General features: G+C 38.6%; 2 protein-coding genes across 3 annotated transcripts in view; one reads left to right on the top strand and one right to left on the bottom strand.

The window, feature by feature from the left end:
* The window catches only part of nt5dc1 (5'-nucleotidase domain containing 1), a 103758-nt gene that overhangs the window by 75457 nt on the left and 6636 nt on the right, over nucleotides 1-21665 (bottom strand). The window lies entirely within an intron of this gene.
* Nucleotides 15678-21623, top strand: col10a1b (collagen, type X, alpha 1b). Its single transcript, XM_030127951.1, has 3 exons — nucleotides 15678-15831; nucleotides 16288-16411; nucleotides 19195-21623. Exons 2-3 carry the CDS (start codon nucleotides 16303-16305, stop codon nucleotides 21048-21050), a joined length of 1965 nt encoding a protein of 654 aa, XP_029983811.1. The 5' UTR covers nucleotides 15678-15831; nucleotides 16288-16302; the 3' UTR covers nucleotides 21051-21623.

Raw genomic sequence — 21665 nt, 5'->3', positions numbered from 1 at the left:
CAATTACTGTTCTGTGGTTGTAAGACTCTGAACGGTCCAGTTACAGTTTACCTCCATGTCTGTTCAACATCATGTCATATATGGAATGAAGAACTGGAAGGAATTTAATGAAATTTATTAAATGTTTTGGGGTTTTTTTTTTTAGAAATGATTTCCAGTGAAAATTAAGCTGAGGTTATGTTCACACTGCAGGTGACCGTGGCCCAAATCTGATTTTTTTTTTTTTTTTTAACCAATGTGTATGGCCTATATCTGTTTTTTTTGTTTGTTTGTTTGTTTGACAGCCTGAACAGCACCAGTCCTCTTTTTCCAAATCAGATCCAGGCCATTTTCATATGTGGTCCTGAATCTGATTCATATCTGATGTTTTGCAATGTAACTTCAGTCTGAATGCTCATGTTGCATTTCATCTGGGTTTTATGGCAACTTTTATGTCACTGAAATGCAACAGATGTCACAATTCTGCCGCTAGAGGAGGCAGGACCTGACAAGATCCACATTTACTTCCGTAAACACAGTATGATGCATCTGATGTCACTTCAGGGCTGCAGACTGTTCACACATGAGTCTGATGGCATCGCATTTATATTATAATGTGAACAACCATGCAAAAAAATAAAGATAAAAAAAAAAAAAAAAAAAAACTGAACAGACCATGAAGACCTGCAGTGTGAATGTAGTCTTAGAAAGTATTTTTGCAGATAAGTACGGTGATAAATTATGGAGCAAAAAATATTTTTTCAAAACATCAAGTTGATCTTTTGGATATAAAATGCAATCACTTCTTCATCTAATAATTTTGGACATCACATTTCTGTGTCTTGAGTTCTCAGCAGTAATGTGTTTTGTGAGATCACCATGACCTTGACCTATGACTTTTGAGGTCTAATCCACATTTGTGCCAAATGTGAAGCAATGCCTGAGGTGCTGCGTTCAAGGCAACTGGACACAAAACCATGAAAATAGGAAACTATGGTTCACAACACAAGGGGTTAAATGTTGTATGAAGTGGGAATGGGCAGAAGTTGGTGCCAAAGATGGTCAATGGCCAATACTAGGCTTTAAAAGTGGAAATACTGACTTTAACATATTAACGTAAGAGATCAAAATCCCTGAGATTTTTTATAATTGGTTTGATGTTCAGTTCCAGTTCAGTTCAGGTCCTGAGGAAAAAATGATGAAAAAAAATAAACAAACAAACAAACCAAAAAATATATAACTAACCTAAATAACTCCTCCAGAGTGTCTCTTTTGGGTCACTTTATCCAGTCCCCAAGCCCAGATAAAGGAGGACGGTTGGAACTGGGACATCAAAAAAAAACAAACACCAAGAATTGACAGAGTATAGTTAATTTTTAGTTCTAAACATATTTATGGTGTTTTTATATTCACTTTTTGTCTCTGACACTACTACTACATCGTTCATTACAATTACATACACATTTACAATGATATAAATTAGGTGATTACGTCATTTAGTAATGTCTAGTGACTTTTAGGACAATAGATACTTTCAGTGTTGATGAGTTGGCAACACTGATCAACTTTTCCCTGCTCAAAACTCTAATTATTATAAGGAACAACCTCTAGTCAACAAGAGGGGGAATCAAGTGGTTGAATGCCATGTCCACATGGGGGTATCCATGGCACCGACAGGAAACATGGACAGCAACAGAACTGGTCTGAAACAGGGCTGAAAACCAGGGGCCTATAGGCGTGGAAAAAGTTTTGTCTGCAACTTAAAATACACATTTCCTGGACGTGTGAGAATGACATTAACTTGTTAAAAAGGAGTAGAATAGGAGCTCTTTAATGAGTAATGTTTGTCAAGTTAGCGTCCATTCTTTTGCATCTCCAGACTAACTGGTCCATGTGGCCTTCATTCTGTGCTGGTTTCTGAGGTGTGGTTGAAGTGGTGTCACCACATTGAACGCCGTCAAAGAGTTTATTTTAACCCAAGACACGAAATTACCATTATCGTATGTATACCCAACTTTGTAATCTCAGACAATAGTCATGTTTTATTTTCCACTTAAATCTCAGAGTTTGAATCTTTTCCCACTCATTTATGCATGTATGACGTTGAAGCATATTCTTCTTGTCAGTTGGTTTGTTTTGTGATCTGAGGGAATATTTGATCTCTATTTTTGTAATTTAGTTTTTTCCCATAATAAATTTACCACTTTAATATCAGAATATGGTAATTTTTAAATCAAAAATATATAATTTCATCATTTCAAACTAAATTTAAGACTGAAGTGTTTTGTCATAACATTACCAGTTTTATATACCCAAGCTTTTCTTCTCATAAATTAATGACTTTAGTCACCCCTTAAGTAGCTTTTGATTTTTTTTTATTTATTTACTTTAATCAAGCAAATAGTTCACATCCTTCCATTGCAAAATAACTACAATGAATAATATTTTTCAGCTGCACCAAGTTCTTTAACTCTAAGAAGACTTCGTTAAAAAAAGAGTTGTTCAGGAGACTTTTAAAATATTTTATTGGTGACAGTTTTAATCTGTTGAGACCCTGCAACGCAATGATGTTGGAGACAAGAGTTTCACAGCTTTAAAAAAATAACAAAGAAAGAAAGAAAGAAAGAAAGAAAGAAAGAAAGAAAGAAAGAAAATGTTTTCCACTGCAAAGGACATTCCATAAAAAAATGTAACTCAAAAAACAAAAACAACCCAAGAACTGCTGCATAATGTTGTTTCCAATCAAGACAATAATTTAATGTAAAACAAAGCCAAAACTTTTACTTTCCTGGGTCTCAGGGTGTTAATAGGAATTGAAAAAATGATCCTTTTCTTGAAACTGCAAAGTTCTGATTACATCAAACACAACAGATAAACATTCACTGTCTATAGATTGTTAAACTAATTAATTTATTATTTATTTGTCATATTGCAATAAATAGACTATTGTAATCTACATTCTTGTAACTTTTGCCAATAATGTGTCTGTAATTTGTGAACGGAAAAAAAAGTTCAAGAGGTCAAAAACATACACTGGACCGTCTGTCCGATTGGTCATTGGTCAGCGAAGGCCACGCCTTTAAAGCAAAGATTAAAAACCCATCACGACTCATCTTCAATGAAAACAGAGTCCAAAACTGGAGAAAAGTACTGCCTCTGATGTCTGCAGAAGCTGAATGGCAGATTATCAGTGCTAGTCACTCCTTCCATTTTTGTCTTCGTTGCACCGTAATTATTTTGGGCTCTGCGTAATTTGGTAAACACCGGCGCTCCTTCCAGAAAAACATACACATAATAACGTTGGAGCTGTTTGGTTTGGCCTCCAACACCTTTTTTCACCACTAACACCCCTCCACGGTCAGTCGGAGGCAGGCACTCACTGCAGGATGTGAAGAATGTGGGGAGGGACTGAACTGTGTTGGCTACAAAACTTCTGATGCAACACACACTAGAGGAGTTTTTAAGTCCAAAGATTAAAACTGTATGAGCATTAAATCTTTGCTGCACCCCTGCAAAAGCCGTCGATTATGAGATAGTATGGGAGGCACAATCCAGCTGAAATGAAGTGGTCATTATGGCACTTAACTCAGCTTTGATTAAGATAATTGGCCTTAAAGCAACCCATTGCCTTCTCCAGAAATAAAGCTCAAAATGAGAGCGAAATCTGATTTGGTAACTGAGAAATTAAGAGTGTCTGGCTTTAACCCATAAAGAGCAAGTGCTTTTTTTGTGGCAGCTCCCGAATGAATTTTTCTCTCTATTTCTTGATTTATCACCACTTATTACAATATTATCCTCTGTATTTTGCATTGTTTCAGTGAAAATCAGGTATTTTCCTATATTTACTCGACTGATCATGTAGATGTTCATAAAAGCTCAGAGTGTATTCAAAGGTTATCTTATCAGAAGCAGATAAAACTGAAGAAAAATTCATTTTTTTCATCAAAGATATCAATAACTGAATGTAAAAACAAGCATGTCCATCCACTGTCATTGATCCAACTCCATGGGTTTTACTGGTGAATCAATGTTATAGAAGATGATGGTGTTTCCATGTTCACTACGGAGCCTCTGAACGTCCAAATGGGTCATATGTGATGACCATGAAAAGGTGACAAACTGTATTTTACACCAATTATTTCCATGTATTGATAGGATTAGTGGATCAACAGGTATTAAACAGTTTACATTAGTAGATGCTTTTGGTTGCTACATGGTGTCTGGGTCTTTAAGGGTTAATTCCTCTTCCTCATGAGAGCAACGTTTCTGTAATTTCATAATGACTCAGGCAATATTTTGTCAAAAAAAAAAAAAAAAAAAAAAAAAAAGAAAGAAAGAAAATCGTGAAGGCAAGTGGTTGCTATTCTGACTTACTCTCAGCCTCAGGTCGGTCAAGCCTCCAACCAGGCTTTTTTTTCTTTGGGTCCCTGTAATTGTAGCCAACACTCAGCCAGGAGGTCCAGCTTCAGTCCTTCCATTCATAAAGCTCTAAATGCCTCTTAGTGGCTGATTTGGTTTATTAAAACGTTAAACCAGAGCCACCGTCATTTCCCTGCTTTAAGGCTCTATCTTTAGCTCCTGCTTTCCACCCTTCCCTGCTGGCTTAGGCACATCAACCTTCAATTATTTTTGCTCCTTTTCTCTCAGGCACCATGGCATCCTCAGATCACAGAATAGGAGACAACACAGTCCAAAAAGACAGATGCAAAAACTACAAATACATAAATTCAGCTACATGGATATTGCTATAATATGTTTAAACAGATGAAGAAGAAGAAAAAAAAAAAAAAGCTTAGGCTACGTTCAGACATCAGGTCTTAATGCACAATTCGGATTTTTTGGTGCAATCTGATTTTTTTGTGTGCTCGTTCATATTACACATTAAATGCGACTTCTATCCGTTTTGAGTATGAACTGAATGCGACCCGTATACTCAGGTCGTTGGTGACATCATGTACTTCAATTTAAGGAAAAAATGTTATTTTATTACTGATTGCAACTCTTAAGTATTTAGTTGTTTATTTAACAGACTTTGTCAGACACTGGAATTGTTATGCACAAAATGCACTTTTGTTTAAGGGGAAAAAAGTATTTTATTGCTGTTGTAATGTGTGTTGAATCCGGATTTGAATATTTGTTCAATAAACTGTTATGTATTCTAATTGCTGTGCACCAAATGTTCTTGTTAAAGGAAAGACAATGTATTTTATTGATAAATAAATATAAATAAGAGCCATTGTTTTGTTGTTTTTTTTTACAGTTCATAATCTGACTAGTCGTTACAGTAGTTGATGACTAGTCGACTATTAAAATAATCATTAGTTGCAGTCCTACTGTGCACAAAAATTTGGAAAACTACGGCAGATAAAAGTGAGACTAAGGCTATGTTCAGACAGCAGGTCTTAATGTATAATTTGGATTTTGTGGTGAAATCCGATTTTTGTGTGCTCGTTTATATTACACATTACATGCAACTTCTATCAGTTTTGAGTATGAACTGAATGCAACCCTGAAGTAACAAACAGCGCAAAAGAGGTCCTGATGTAATACATGACCACGCAGGCATTGTGTTTATGGAAGTAAATATGGAGGCATCTTGTCTCGGCAGAGAATTGTGATGTTTATCGCATTTCAATGATGTAAAGGTCGGATAGAAGCAACCTGGCTGTTTAAACTGAAGTCGCATTGTAAAATATCAGATACTCATCGGATTTAGGACCACATATGAAAGTGGCCTGGGTCGGATTTGAAGGCTACTATTACTATTACTAAGGCTATTATTACAATTGTCTGATTACTCCCCGTTATTGGATTTGTATGGTCATGTAAACATGCTCAGTGACTGACATCAGCAAATATCTGCTGCTACCAATGTCTGACAATGTTGCATTATAGTTCCGAAAAAAAAGACATCAACACTGAAGGGACAATATTTGTGAAGCTATAAATACGTTAAATAAATTGTTCTGGCAAAAAAAGCTTTACTGATGCAAGTCTTTAAAAAAAGGATATATTGGTATTATTATCAAAACTACTGATGCAAATTTATCACTTTTGTTGCTCAATTTAGCAACATTTCAGACTACCCTAGTAAATTTTCTTTGATTGGAAACTTTTGGCTAATTTTGAAAAGTGACTCAAACACTAAAAAGCACACATTTTCCCTCTAAATGACACCAAATGATTTTAGGTGATGACATTTAGCAACTTCTAGCAACTTTTAGGACAGACAATAGATACTTTCCTCACTGAGGAGTTGAAAACACTGATCAAAACCAATATCACACGTACCTTAAAAGTCGTATTTGTTCATATGCTTCTAACAGATGGAGGTAAAGAGTCCAGATAGCTATTAACAAAATTATAAATTTAGTACTGGAGTTTCTCATTATGTTCTTTCTTCTGTTTTGTTTCTGTTTTTTCCCAATCACTGTAGTTTATTTTATTTTGTAGAGTCTTTCAAGCTTTTTTTGGCTTTTAATACGACTGACTTTTATCTATTTACCTACTGGTTGTGTTTTAGATGTTCTATCCTATTTATCTTACTTGTTTTGTATCTGTTCTTTTCTGTTTTAGCACATTTTATTGTTATTCTTATTAGCTTACAATGTCATGAACCCTAAATTGCTCCCAGCAGGGTCTGGCAGTGCCTTGCATGGTGGCAGCTGCCTACAGGTGTGTGAGTATGTGTGTGAATGGGTGAATACGAGGCCTTGTAAAGCACTTTGGGCACCATGATGGTGTATAAAATGCACTATATAAGTGCAGTCCATTTACCATATTTACCATTTACCATTTGTACAGCACTTTGGGTGTTGTTTTAAATGTAATACAGAATTAAACTTGACCTTGACTTTTTAAACAGAATTTAAAGTGCTCTCAGAATCACCGGTCTGTCGGTGGTACTTGAGTGCAGCAGAAGTGCTCTTTCAGCTGTCAACATTCTGAGCCTGATGCATAAAGCTAGAGCTGCAGCTATCAATTAGCTATTTCTGTAATCACTTAATCTACTGATTATTTTTGATTCGATTAAACCAGGGGTCAGCAACCCTGGTCCTAGAGAGCCACTATCCTGCATGTTTTAGATGTATCCCTCTTCCAACACACCTGATTCAAATGATCAGCCGATCATCAATCTCAACAGAAGCCTGATAATGACCATCAGGTGTGCTGGAAGAGGGAAACATCTAAAACATGCAGGATAGTGGCTCTCTAGGACCAGGGTTGCTGACCCCTGGATTAAACAATTATTTGAATAGGCAAAAAAATAACAAAAATATGAAACAAACATGTACAAAAAGGACAAACAACTTGTCTTTTATCTCAGAACCAGCTGAAACAACAACCTAAAAAGTATAAAAGTAAAAGTAAAAATATCCATCTAGAAATAACAATAACAACAACAGTATAAAGGTATATATAAAAATATCTATAGATGCAACAATATGCAAGTCAATTGACACCTCCAAACAATATGTCACATTTGGATCCACTTACTAACAACTTGAGATGGAGCTAACATACAACTTTGTGTTGATGCTGGCGTCATGTGCATCACAATAAGTGCACGTGTGAAACACAACAGTGGAAACAATGTTTAGCATTGGCAAAATTAAGAAAATAAAGCTTCAATTCAAGAAAACTGTAATCAGATATTATTTTAATCGATTCAAGCTGATTCATCATTTCAGCTCTACACAAAGCTGAGGCCTTTGCCCAAATGTGGTACCTGGATTTTTCCTCTCCTGTTACCTGTGTCCTGAGCTCAACATTTCAGCCCTAGTCTTGCCCTTATCCAGGTCTCTCACTTTGTAATGTATGATGTTATTTTCCCCTTAGGCTGGCCTTTGTACTGGAGATAAGCCAGACCAAGTCCTTGTGTTCGACCACGTAAACTCTTGCTGAGTTCCTTAGTTTCAGAGGTCAGGTCTGGTCAGGTTATAGATGAGACAACCTCTGGGAGTCCTGACAATGGCTGTTTTCAAATCTCCAATAACAGATGTCAAAGAGTTGCAGTGGGACAAACCTTATGGACCTGATGTCTGTAGTACCATAGTAAAGACAGTGTTGCTTCGACCTGCACCTGTAGCTTGAACCTGATGGTCGTCTTCCATTTTCTGCCTACACAACTCTAATTTTACATGGATCAACCCAGTAATGGGGAGTTGGTTGGATGCCTGAAACTGCTTCTGGACCTCCTTTTACTTATTTCACTGCTGTAAAAATGAGGTAAACTACTATGGCTAGCAGATTGGAGTTGACTACTACACTTGGCCTTTGGAGTATGTTCCTCAGTTTCTTCCTCTTTTCTTTTCTACAAAATCTCTTTATACTACCTGTTCAAGAGATGATTTCTTTTTGAAGGCTACTGATTTTTTCTCCCTCTTGTTTGGCTGGTCCAGTTTTTGGTTTTTCTTATATCTTGTCCTCTATCCTTTCTTTGGTAGGTTGGACTGTTGTTTCTTGGGGACATTTGCCATTTCCAAACTGCTTCATTATCCAGACAGTGGCTCTGAGTGTGTTTCAGTTTTGTTAATGAAGGTTGCCATGCAAGAGGAAGGTTCTCTGATGAACTTTAATACAGTCTTTTGGATGTGTTTGCCAAAGGTAGCATGCAAACACATCTAGAGTTGAAGAATTAACAGCTAAACTGAATAAAATTTTTAAAAATGCTTGTCTTCATGCCAAATAAACTAGGTGATTAACAGGACTCTTCCTGATAAAAAGCTGGAAGGTAACAAGCAACGGACAACAACCTCAGCTTCCAGCTTTCCAAGAGACATTCTGGTCTCATTTGCTTCAGCTGAACCCTCTAATAAGTGTACTCATTGGTTTTCTGAAAATTATTATTTGGTTAATTACACTTTAGGGCTAACAGTAAATAAACAACATTGCTGTCATTACGGATAGAAGGTTACACTAAGAAGAAAATCAAAGGATTTTGTTACGCCAAAAGGTAATAAACTTTACCACATTACTGTGTCAGTTGGACCATCACCAGCTCCACCCTCTAACCATATAAGGCCAGTTCTTGCTACAAAACACAAGGTGGCAAAAGCCAAAAAAAAAACCCAACTCTAGCAGAGGCGATTGCTTTGAGACAGCAAGGGAAGCTGAACTACCCCTAACATTTCAGGAAATGAATGTGCAGAATTGCACTGTTCAATTTACAATAAAGACACAAATTCCATTTACATCAAAATTGTGCAAGCATGTACTTAATTTTATGGCTATGTCGTTCTGGTCGGCCATTTATATTGTTTACTTTCAAATGCCAATTCCCCAATACATTCTCGCATTAGTAGCCTACACTGTTAAATTCTCCATTGACACTGAGTGACAGTGGGATGTCTACGAGGCAACACCGAGCTGTTTTTTTTTTTAGGTCATTGGCTAAATGCATCAAATCATCCCATCCAAAACCCTCCCATGGACATTTTGGTTTAAAGACCAGCATTCGCCACTGAAGTCTAGGTAGACCAAGGTACAACAAAGTGGATCAAACCCAATACAAACAATAAAGAATATACAGTACATGCAGTGTTTCTAACTCCTCAGTTATGACAGTATCTACTGTCTGTCCTAAAAGTCACTAGAAGTTGCTAAATGACACCATCACCTAATTTGAATAATTGTAAATGTTTATGTAATTGTAATGAACAATGTAGGAGAGAGGAATAACATTGTGTTAGAGACAAAAAGTGAGTATAAAAACACCCTAAATATGTTTAGAACTACAAATGAACAATACTCTGTCAATTCCTGTTTTTTTTCCATCCATCCATCCATCCATCCATCCATGTCCACTGATCCAGGTCCGGGTCGCAGGGGCATCAGCCTGAGTAGAGAAAGCCACACTTCCCTCTCCCCAGCCACCTGTTCTTGTTCCTCCGGGGGATTCAAAGGCATTCCCAGGCCAGCCGAGAGATGTAATCCCCCTAGTGAGTCCTAGGTCTACCCTGGGGTCTCCTCCCAGTTGGACATGCCCTTAACACCTCACCAAGGAGGTGTCCAGAAGGCATCCTGACCAGATGCTCAAACCACCTCAGCTGGCTTCTCTCTACTCTGAACCTCTCCCAGATGGCCAAAGTCCTCACCCTATCTCTAAGGGAGAAGCCGGCCACCCTGTGAAGGAAACTCATTTCCACCGCTTGCATCTGCAATCTTGTCCTTTCAGTCACTACCTACAGCTCATGACCATCTTGTTTTTTTAATATCCCAATTCCAACCCTCCTCCTTTATCCGGGCTTGGGAACCGGTTAAAGTGACCCAAAAGAGACACTCTGGAGGAGTTACTTAGATTAGTTATTTGTTTGATTGTTTGTTTGTTTAGTTTTAATCTTCATTTTCTTCAGTTTGGTTTGTTTTTTAACCATATAGTCCACTTAGGAAACTGCAACAAGTCACAGTAAAACATAAACATTTTTAACCAGAACACTTTGAATTTTCAGTCTACAGTAACAATTGAAATGGACCAAAAAGAGACAGTAGAGAAAAGTGTCAATGTCAGTGGGACTGATTTATATTCAGTGACTTGTTTTAGACAAACAACGACACGTGTTTTCACGTCAGAGTCTCCAAAAGTCTCCAATAACACCAGAAAAAGATTTGTCACTGGTCACTTTTTTGACAAAGAGTCTCTAGAGGGGTGTGAAAAATCATTAAATATACCAACAAAGTGTCTAAGTTGGAAACACTGACTTTTACCAGCTAGACAGACAGACCATGGGTTTATATGACTGGGACAGAGAAAATCATTTGGTGTTATTTAGAGGGAAAACGTGTGTGTTTTAGTGCTTGAGTCACTTTTCGAAAGTTGATAAAAGTTCCAAAACAAATTTTAAAAGTAGCTAAATTTGTTTGTAGGTGCTTTATGAAAAAAAAATTGCAGGGGTAGTCTGGAAATTTGCTAAATCTAGCAACCAAATGCTAAGTTGGAATCAACGAGTACATATAGCAAACATTTATGAATATGAAATAAAGAGAAATGAATTAAGAGTTTTCAAACATAATCTAAAAGATAAAATAATTTTTGAAATCATTTTAAGGTTCTCTTAAAAAATGTCCAAGATGCTAAAGGTTCTTTAGACATAAACATACTAAGACCAAGATAATGTGAAAAACAGTCTGTCCCCTTCACTACAGAAGTTAATTAAAGCCACTGAAGAAGCATTAAGTCATGTCTGGAGTAAAACAGCAACATGTTAGATGTTAGATGTAGACCAGCACCTTCCCAGAACTGAACCCCCTGGCCCACCCCACCATCAGGAGGTGTCTGCACAGACACTGAAGTCCACATCACACTCTGCCAGCGCTCCCATCCATACACCTAATTACACGTTTATGCGCTGGGACTACTGTTTTTGCTGTACGCAGCACTATAGTTCACCAAGAATCAGCATTTGAATCTACGTAGCTATTTAGATTGAACCTCACCGTGGCCAGATTTAGATCGGGAAGCATTAATTCTGACACACACAGAATCAGGGGGAAAAAAATGGAAATGACTGCAGCGCCAGCCATGCCTCGCTGCGGTCACAACCACTTTCATGGTGAGATGCAGTGGCATATCTGCAGCTCACAAAGTTGTTAAATGTCGACTCCACCCCCCCCACTACTCTGTCATTTAATTCAAAGAGTTTACCAAAGATGCCCATGGCTCATCTGCAACTGCAGAAATGTTGGCAGTTAAAATAATATGGTGAAAAGGGAAGGAAAGGCTTTTCCAAATTATACTGTAGCTTGACCAATCAGAACAAGATATAAAGCTGATTTAGATCTGCGGCCCTGGAAGAAACCTGATAGAACGCAAATGTTCACATTTAGCCTTCAAACATTTTAAATATATTTCTGCTTTTATATGGCTTTTAAGACTTGATGACTGATATGTTAACCTGAATGAAAATGTTTACTTTTACTACAAAGTACCCTTTCTAAATGGTCTATGGCAGCGAGCAATAAGTCCTGGGCTTCTTAGTTCCAAATGATGATTTACGTCATACTGCATTTCCCCAAATAAATTACAATCGAACTTTCTGCAATTTAAAATAGTGAATCAATCAAAATGCAATTTCAGGGCATGAAACTATAAGTTATTACCTACATCATGCAGAAAACCCCATTCGATTTGTTTCAGTGGTCACAGAGAAATGGGGATCTTTGTAAAGCATGTCAGAAGTCCCTTCCCTCCAAAGTTTGTAAGGAGACGCGTTGTCCACTGTGTTCACGCCTTACAAATACGAAGTTCTTCATTGTGTTCTTGCACAAAAATATCTCTTTTGAAAAAGTGACTGCTTGTTTCTTTTCATTTTCAACTAACGAAATGAATAATGAATTACATCAAAAAGGACATCATATGGATGCCAAGAGCATCCAAGAGCCAAACTTGGAAGAAACGAACCCATGACATGCTTTACAAAGATCCACATTTCTCTGTGACCACTGAACCAAATTAAATGGGGTTTTCTGCAAGATGTAGGTAACAACTTATAGTTTCCTACAACTGTAATTTTATTGGGGATATACAGCATAACAAATAAATACTTTGGGAGGTAATAATCTGCATTTGATTTTTGTGCAGGACTGAGGCATGAATCTACAAGGAGCTACAAGCAGTGCCTGCATACAGAAAACAGCATCCAATAAATATAGAATAAAATATAAATAATGGATAAAAGACATTAATCTACAAAAACGCTAGAGTCACCATGCTATAATTTGTGTTTTATGCATTTTGTATTTTAGTTAATGAAAATTGAGACTTAAGAATTGTATATTGTCATAAATAGTGCAATAAATGCTTTTATTTCATCTTTAGTGTTAATTTTCTTTACATTGGCATATGGTTACAAAATGTTTTTACTCTCCGATGAAATTTGTTGTTATCATTTTGTGGAATATTCGACCAATACATTTCTAAAATATGCTTCATTCTAACCATCATTTTAACCAACAGCAACCATCTTCAACTCTCACTCAAGAGAAAAAAAAAATCAACCTTTAACTTTAAAAGAAATTATAACATAACAATACTACTAATGATAATAATAGTTAATATTAAATAAATATGAACAGTTGATAATGTAATCATGATAATATTTCATATCAACAGGAATGGGAAGTTTAATCTTTAGGCATGATGTGTGCCAACATTTTTTTCCCATATAATGTAGCAATGACAAATACAAAAATTACATGAAAACTACAACCATCGATGCAAAATAAACTAAAACAAAACAGAATTGCAGGTAAAATCAGCTTTATTTTCCTGCAAGGTTATGATGTACAAGAATACAATGTCTTTGCACAAAATGGGACTAAATTGAATGAAGATTTGATGTCATGCATTGGCCAATTTGACACTCACTACACTAGAAAAGCTAACACTAAGACTAAATAAAACCTTGCCTGCATTGACAGTGGTGTTGTTTATTTTTGCGTCAGAGCCTCTGACTTCTCTCTGAATTTTTGCACAACGTTTTGACCTTAGATCAGGGGTGTCAAACCCATATTAGTTTAGGGGCCACATTCACCCCAATATGGTCTGAAGTGGGCCGGACCAGTGAATTAATAACATAAAAATATATAAATAATGCCAGCTCCAAATATTTCAATGTGTTTTATAGAGAAAAAAGCAAAATTACACCATGGAAATGTTTACATCTATAAACTGTCCTTTTAAAAATGTGAATAACATGAACCATGAAAAAACTGAAATCTATTAAGAAAAATAAGTGAAATTTTAATTATATTTTGCCTCTGCTTATCATTTGTAAATGTGCATTACTACTTACAGATCACAATAGATCTGCAAATTTACAAAATATTTTAGTAACTGGCAGAAAATTAGTAAAACTGCACTTACCTCTCTTAACACATTTCTAGTTTTTCATATTTTTTGTGAAAGACTACTTTGTAAATTTACACATTTTCGTGTAATTTCACTTTTTTACACTAAAACAGAGGAAACATTTGGAATTGTCATTATTTGTAGGTTTTTATGGTAGTATTTTACTGATCTGACCCACTTGAGACTAAAGTAGGACTTTTCATGGCCCCTAAAGTAAAATGATTGACTGTTAATATCTTGAGTGTAACTTTTGCCTTTCACAGATTCATCCCACGGGCCGGATTGGACCCTTTGGCGGGCTGGATTTGGCCCCTGGGCCGCATGTTTGACACTTGTGCCTTAGATAATTGTTTTTCTTCCCCTGATAGTTCTTTGTGTCCTTTAGTTTTTCATGCATCCCACCCTTGTAACATTATATACACTTTTACATTTGTGTTCTTTGACCCAGTGGAGCATTTATGATCACTGTTTTCCAAAAATAAAAAAATAAATCTGGCATATGAAATAAAATGAACAAAAATTCAGCAGTACAAAATAAAAACACACTGAAAGACAAAAATATTAATACTACTAATAATGAATTCAAAAGTTCAGTTTAATGCACGTCTAGGTTAAAATTATAAATAAAAATATGAAAAGATGTGCTTATTTTAGATGTAGTGTGACATGTCAAATATCAATATCAGTGCAACATCACATAAACGTCCGGCTTCGAATGGAACTTTGATCAAAAATCTATAATAATATGTTCTCACAGCATTTTTTAAACAGAAGAATCAGCTCTAAATCTCTATATGGAATTTGTCACATTCTTTAATATTTATATCTATATTGACTTTAGCTCAAATAAGACCAAAGAACTGTTCTCACCCTGAATCTAACTATTTAAAAGAATTATTTAAAAACCATCAAAATGATAATATTTTGCCAACTTTTAAATGCTGCTTTGAAGTATTTCAGGTAGAATCTAGAAATTCAGCTATTTTCCCAGTACTGGTGCATCTTAGCAGCAACTAAGTTTCCAACCCAACCTCACTCCTGCCTCCTGGTGTTCTAAACCTGCAAACCACAGGCCACTTCCAAAATCCTCATATCAAGAACATACAGATACACATCAATGGAATTTTCGATGTGATATTTCAATGTGGACATAAATAAGTTGTGACAGGTTAATGTAGAGTTTAGATAAGTGGACAATGGCTGCTGTTTCCTCTCGAAGCACAAAATTATAGATTAAAAAAAGACACTCCACAACTTTCCAGCATTCATTAAAAGCTGGGTGAAATTTCAGATGTAACCATGGCTGGCATAAAAATAACCATCTGAGTTTACCACAGCCAAACCAGGAAAGAGTCTTCAGACTGGAGGAAAATATTGTTCCAACATCCAGTCTTTACTTTTCCAAAATAAATAAATAATAAGAACACCCTGTCAGAAAAACACTCAGTCAGTAACTCAGCTTGACACCGACACACCTCTAAAAACACCTGTGTTTGTGCGGTTAAAAATGAAAATGCAATGAGTTATCTGTCAAAAAAGCACAAACACAGTGATTAAAAATGACCTGAGGATGCTCACTTTTAATGTTTCCACAAACACTTGCCACAAGTTTAACGACAGGTCGCTACCACCCGACATAAATCAAGAAAAATGGCTTATGAGGCAAAATTAAATTTAAGAGGGTTGCAGCTCCTTTGAGGCAGAGAGAGCCAGATGAAGAGGGAGACCGGGGAACGAGAGGGAGGACTGTCACCCAGGCCTGAGGACATGGCACCCATCATTAAAGATGACATCAGAGTGGGGAGGGGACTTCCACACGAGGTAGGATCCTTCACCATGCTTGAAGACCGGCTCTCGGTATAAATACCTTGAGCCCAATGCCCTGGGAAGCAGCAGCTGCCGCTCAGACTGACAGACTCCGCAGTTTTAAGGATATAGCAGCACCGTCAGGGACAGCAGCCTCCTGACCCCCCCCTCACTGTTCTTTGGAGCATAAACCCCTGGTAAGGTGGCTCCTGTGTTTTCTTGTTTTTTTGTCTGCTTGCAGGTTAGAGTGCCTGCAGAGTGAGACCTGCAGGCTGAGTCAATAGAGCGGTATAATGAGCCATGTGATGGGCATGACTTTGTTTTTCTTGCTTTCATCTACTTCTGTGACCCTTGTTGACTACTTGCATGCTATCACAACATCAGCTAAACAGGAAATGCATTTGAAATTGGAAGTTTCCTGATAATGTTGAACAGCAGACGCTCACTTTATGAGGTCAAAACTTGATGCTAAGTTATCTTCTCATGCTGATTTTTCAATCACATGTACACTCCGAGACACTTCTAAGTCCTGGTGATGCTACTAAAAATTTGCTGCCACTATGTTTTATTTTTATTATGCATGATCCGTGGAGGAAGATGCATCAGGTACATATGTTTTATTCCTGTCACAAACTGATGTTGTTGCCTTGCAGGTTTAGCTTCACAAGATGGACCTGAGGGTAGCCAGCGTCCTCCTCGTCCTCGTGGCTTTGGCTGAGGCGACCCCTGAACGCTATTACCATGTGAAGAAGGCCCCCTACCCCACTAAAACCCACAGTGAGTCACTGTACTGCACTTGTTCTTTAACTACATTTACTGTATGATAAAAGGACATGATACAGTGATGAGTTGAGATTACAATAAATAAATGTGGTTGGACTTTTCCCAAAATTCTCCAGAGTGTAATAATGATAAACCAGCCAATCACCAATGTGCAGACTGCTTTCAAACTGCATCAGTATCACCAATCCATCACCTATTTGGCCAACAGTTAAGACTAATATACACAAATAAAACTGGAAAATGGCTCTTGATGATACTGGGGAAATTACTATTGCATATCTTACAATATACTCCAGGTACAGATTATACCTAAGATATGTATATTAACTAAATTTAAAAAAAAAAAAAACTGAAATAGACAAGTGTCCAGGTTTACAAACAAGGATATCTATTTCAACCTCCCTTCATTTTTTTTGAAGGATCCAAAACTAAGGTAAATGACTAACCTTAAGTCTAATCCTACACATTAAAGTCATTACATAAGTCTGCATATCAGTGCAATCCACTGTAATGCATCACTGACATCCAGTAAATTCAGCGTCACCCTCCTTTGTTATTAGTCCTGCTGTACCTGCTCATTGGCTCTATGCAGACTGTGGTTGAATATGTCTTAACTGTGAGGTGGGGTACAGCTGTAAAATAGCACTTGAGTCCTGGATAAATAAAGGTTCAAGAGGTGAAAGTGTCACTTTTGCATGTGTCATAAAAAAAACCCAAACAATGGTCATAAATGATGCAACTGCTGGGGCCATGTGCAACACTGTATTTTATATCCCAACTAAACAATGATTCAGATTTTTTTGCAGTACGATGTATTTCTTCTGTTTTGTTTTTCTAGGGGAAAGTTCTGATGTGGTTTGACTGAACGTTTCCACATAAAAAACAAAGTCGTTGACAAATCTCCCAAAACAGATGTTGTTACCACGTTGCAGACACACCCTTAAGACTAGTTAGCTGCATTAAAATCACTTCAGTCAATTAGAATGAGAAGAAAAACAGAGTTTGGAGACGCCGACATTTATTTCAAACAGTAAATCTGCCAAACAAACCACACAATACTGCAAATTTACTTAGCGGTTGAGATAATAGAGCTGTGTTGTTTCAAAAACAATGCAGACAAAAAGACTTCGGGGGGGGGGGGGGGGTTTAGACAAGAAGTGCTATTAAAGTCACCCAAACTGAGAATGTACAACACTAAATCATCTAAGAGCGTAGTACTGTGCAGTGTGATCAGGTCACACGTGGTCCAGCTTCTGCGGTGTCCGTGTCAGCCAAAAGGTCCAGTTCTGGCACAAATATCCTCTCTGGGGTTTCAGGCACTGCCTTATGTGGCTTGAAAATGACAACCCTGTCAAAGCATTTTCCTCTCAAAACACCGTTTTCTCTAAGGAAGCCAAACCTACAGGATTTATTTCACAGGTCCCTTTTGGCAAGGATGCTTTCAGGATTATTGCCTATGAAATAAACGCCACTTGAAAACAACTCTGTCACAATTTCAGAGTCACACATGGTCTCTCTAAAGTGCATTTGGAGCCCCTTTTGTTTAAGCACTACTATATTTTGAAGTTACTATATACTTTGTAGATCAGTTTTATTGCTGTGTATGACTAAAAGCTTAAAGCCCATTTCTGCTGTAATCACACCTCATGGTTCTGTTGTACACCTGTAGTAGTGACTGAAGATATCAGCCACTAGAGGTCAGCAACAACTACTTCTAAGGATGACTATTCAATGTGTCAAATCCCAGCACATGTTCTACACTATTCCTAATGAAATGACAGACTGAACCACAAAATACATATTTATACATGTTTTTTCATGTTGTTAAATCAAAAAATACAGCAGTCTGAAATGCTATATCTCGGTTTTATAGCTTTCATTCACCCCAATGGTGATTTTAGTGATACATAGTGAGCAGTAAGTAAATAAGTAAAGATCTGAGTATCCACATGAACTCATGTGACCTTGTCCATGAACTCAACATGTGGCAGGAAGGGCATCATCATGATGCTGACAATGTGCAGACCACTAACCATACATTCAGTGTCATGCAGAATCCAGCAAATTGAAGGGTATGTATGGTGCTGGCGAAATGCACAGCAGCTGGTTTGCGGGGTCCCAGACATAAGTTTGTTGAGAACATTACCTCAGACCACTAGTGCCAAGAGGACTACTCCAAAAAAAAAAAAAGAAAAAAAAAAAAAAACAAGGAGTCCCCACATCCCGCCCAACAATCATAGGGAGTAGTGTTTTAAGTCAGGTTGTGGGCTTTTGGCGTAGAATAGTGAACCTTGGGGTTATTCAAGGCGATGGTGGCATCTTATGTCATAGAGTGCAAATCATAGATATGCTTTAAAAATCAGGCTATCTCATGCAAAAAAAGGAAAATAATTGAACACTATTTACATTATATAACATCTACACAGGTTCCAAATAAGAAAAATGTATTTAAAAATGTGGCTATTTTCTGATCATATACTCTGTATATGATTTATTACTACATAGAATCATAATAATATGCTTTTTAAAAAGTCTGGATTGTTGTGTGCTTGAACATGTTTTCTATAACAACCCACTGTATAACGAATCATCATCATGAATCATGTCCATTGCGTTTTTGTTACATTGTATCTGATTCTGGTGTCACACAGTACAGAGCAGGTCTGGTATGAACACATAGAAACACCGATCGTTCTAATTCCTGTCATATTATGGTGGGAAAGATTGTGTTACAGGTATAATTAGCTCATGTGTATCTGTACTTGTGTTTTCTCTAGCCGTTGCAGGTGCACCAGGTGCTCAAGGTCCACCAGGTGAGCCAGGACCAATGGGCCCACCCGGACCTCCTGGTAAAAGTGGTGTAGGACATACTGGACCACAAGGCCCACCTGGACCTCCTGGACCCCCTGGCTACTCACAAGCTGGTAAACCCGGTGCCCCAGGTGCCCCTGGTAAACCAGGTACCCCTGGAATCCCTGGAGAAAAAGGTGCAACTGGTGCAACTGGACATATGGGTCCCAGAGGTGCACCTGGCACACCTGGAACCCCAGGACCTGCTGGACTTTCAGCTGTTGGCAAACCTGGACCAGCTGGTTTCCCTGGAGCAATGGGACCAAGAGGAGAGCCTGGTTTGAAGGGACATCCTGGTGTTCCTGGTGTTCCTGGTTTGAAGGGAGAGAAAGGCATTGGAGTTCCTGGTGTTCAAGGACCCTCAGGTCCTGTTGGACCAATGGGCCCCACTGGTATGCCTGGCAAACCTGGAGTTGGTAAGCCTGGTGCCACTGGCTATCCTGGTGAACCAGGCAAATCTGGCATGCCAGGAAGAGATGGTGCCCCAGGCCCAATGGGTCCACAAGGACCAAAGGGTCACACTGGTGCTCCAGGCCAAGGAGCACCAGGAAAACCAGGTCAGAATGGTACCCCAGGTATGCCTGGACCTATGGGAGCTAAAGGTCCACAGGGTCCAGCTGGCCAGCCAGGTTCCCCTGGTATGCCTGGTGTTGGTAAAACAGGTGAGCCTGGAATCCCAGGTAGCAGAGGTTCTCCTGGTTCTCCAGGAACCACAGGTCAGAAGGGAGAACCTGGTCCTACTGGTTTTACTGGTCAACCAGGTGCTCCTGGTCAAATTGGCCCAGCTGGTCCACAAGGTGCCAGAGGATTCCAGGGTGAGGCTGGCCCAGCAGGACCAAAAGGTGACATCGGTATGGTTGGCGCACCAGGACCTAGGGGAACCAAGGGTGAACAGGGAGCTCAGGGATTCACAGGAAAACCAGGTACTCCAGGGGCTGTAGGTCCTGCAGGACTTCCAGGTCATCATGGTGCACAGGGTCCAAAGGGTTCACCAGGCCATGCTGGTGCCCCAGGACTCCCAGGCCCAAGTGGTGCTCCAGGATTAAAAGGACATACAGGTAGCCCAGGAGCCCCTGGAAAACCCGGTGAAAGCGGACGCCCAGGACCTATGGGACCAGTTGGTCCTTCTGGTCCAGTTGGACCTGCAGGATTGAAAGGTCATCCAGGTCTTCCCGGCCCACCAGGCCCTGCTGGCATGACAGCTAAGGGAATTGCTGGTCCTCAAGGTCCACCTGGAATTCCAGGTGCCAGAGGTCAAGATGGTCTCCCAGGTCCTGTTGGTCCTCCTGGTCCACCTGGCCCACCAGGAGAGACAATCTACCACCATGAGAAGAGCATGCCCATCAAGTCCCACGAGGTTGTGATGCCTCATGAAATGATGAAGGCTCCTATGTCCGCCTTCAGTGCTGTGCTGACCACGGCCTACCCCCCGGCTGGAGCCCCTATTCAGTTCAGCCAGGTTTTGTACAATGGGGAGCACCATTATGATGCCCACAGTGGGGTGTTCACCTGCCAGATCCCAGGTCTCTACTATTTCAGCTATCACATGCATGTCAATGGTGCCAACGCATTAGTGGCCCTCTACAGGAACGAGGAGCCCGTCCTTTTCACCTATGACGAGTACAACAAAGGCTTCCTGGATCAGATGTCAGGCAGCGCTGTTCTTATGCTACATGCAGGTGACAGAGTCTACGTCCAGGTCCCTGATGAGGAGAGTAACGGTATATTTGCGGCGGATAATGTTCACTGTGTTTTCTCTGGGTTCTTGATTGCCTCTACGTGATTTCACAATTCCAAATAAGCCTCAAATCCTTACAAAACATTGAACTACTCAGAGAAACAGATTGGTTTACAAAATTACAATGAAACTGTTGAATAGATAAAACAAGGTTGTAATTTTTACAAATTTATGTGCCTCATTTTTAGCTTTACAACAATGAAAAACCAAATTACTTCACAGAGAGAGGCAGAGAGAGAATTTAAAAATGTACAGTTCAAAATGATCCCCTTCACTGTTTACCATGACTTTGCAATTCTAAGGAACACAAAACAACATTGGAAGATATTTGAAGTGGTGCTACAACTGCCTGTAACATTTACAGCACAACATGTATTTGTATTTTGTTTTTATTAATGTCTATTGTCTGAGAATTTACATGTAACACACACACACACAGAAGACACACAAAACTCTTACTACACAGCACATTCTCACAAGCACTGCGACAAGCAAAACTGAACAGAATGAGAAATTCAAAGCGCATATTGTTGAAACAACTATGTCCCATTGGATGTGTTAAGTTATGTACCATTTGCGAACCAAAACACAGAATAAAATTCTAGTTTGAAAAAGAAAGAAGAGTATTGTTTGTGTTGTTTGTGTGTGGTTTTTCCTTAC

Source organism: Sphaeramia orbicularis, chromosome 24 (assembly GCF_902148855.1).
Source record: "Sphaeramia orbicularis chromosome 24, fSphaOr1.1, whole genome shotgun sequence".
NCBI classification, from domain to species: domain Eukaryota; kingdom Metazoa; phylum Chordata; class Actinopteri; order Kurtiformes; family Apogonidae; genus Sphaeramia; species Sphaeramia orbicularis.
This window is presented reverse-complemented; position numbering and strand designations above follow the sequence as displayed.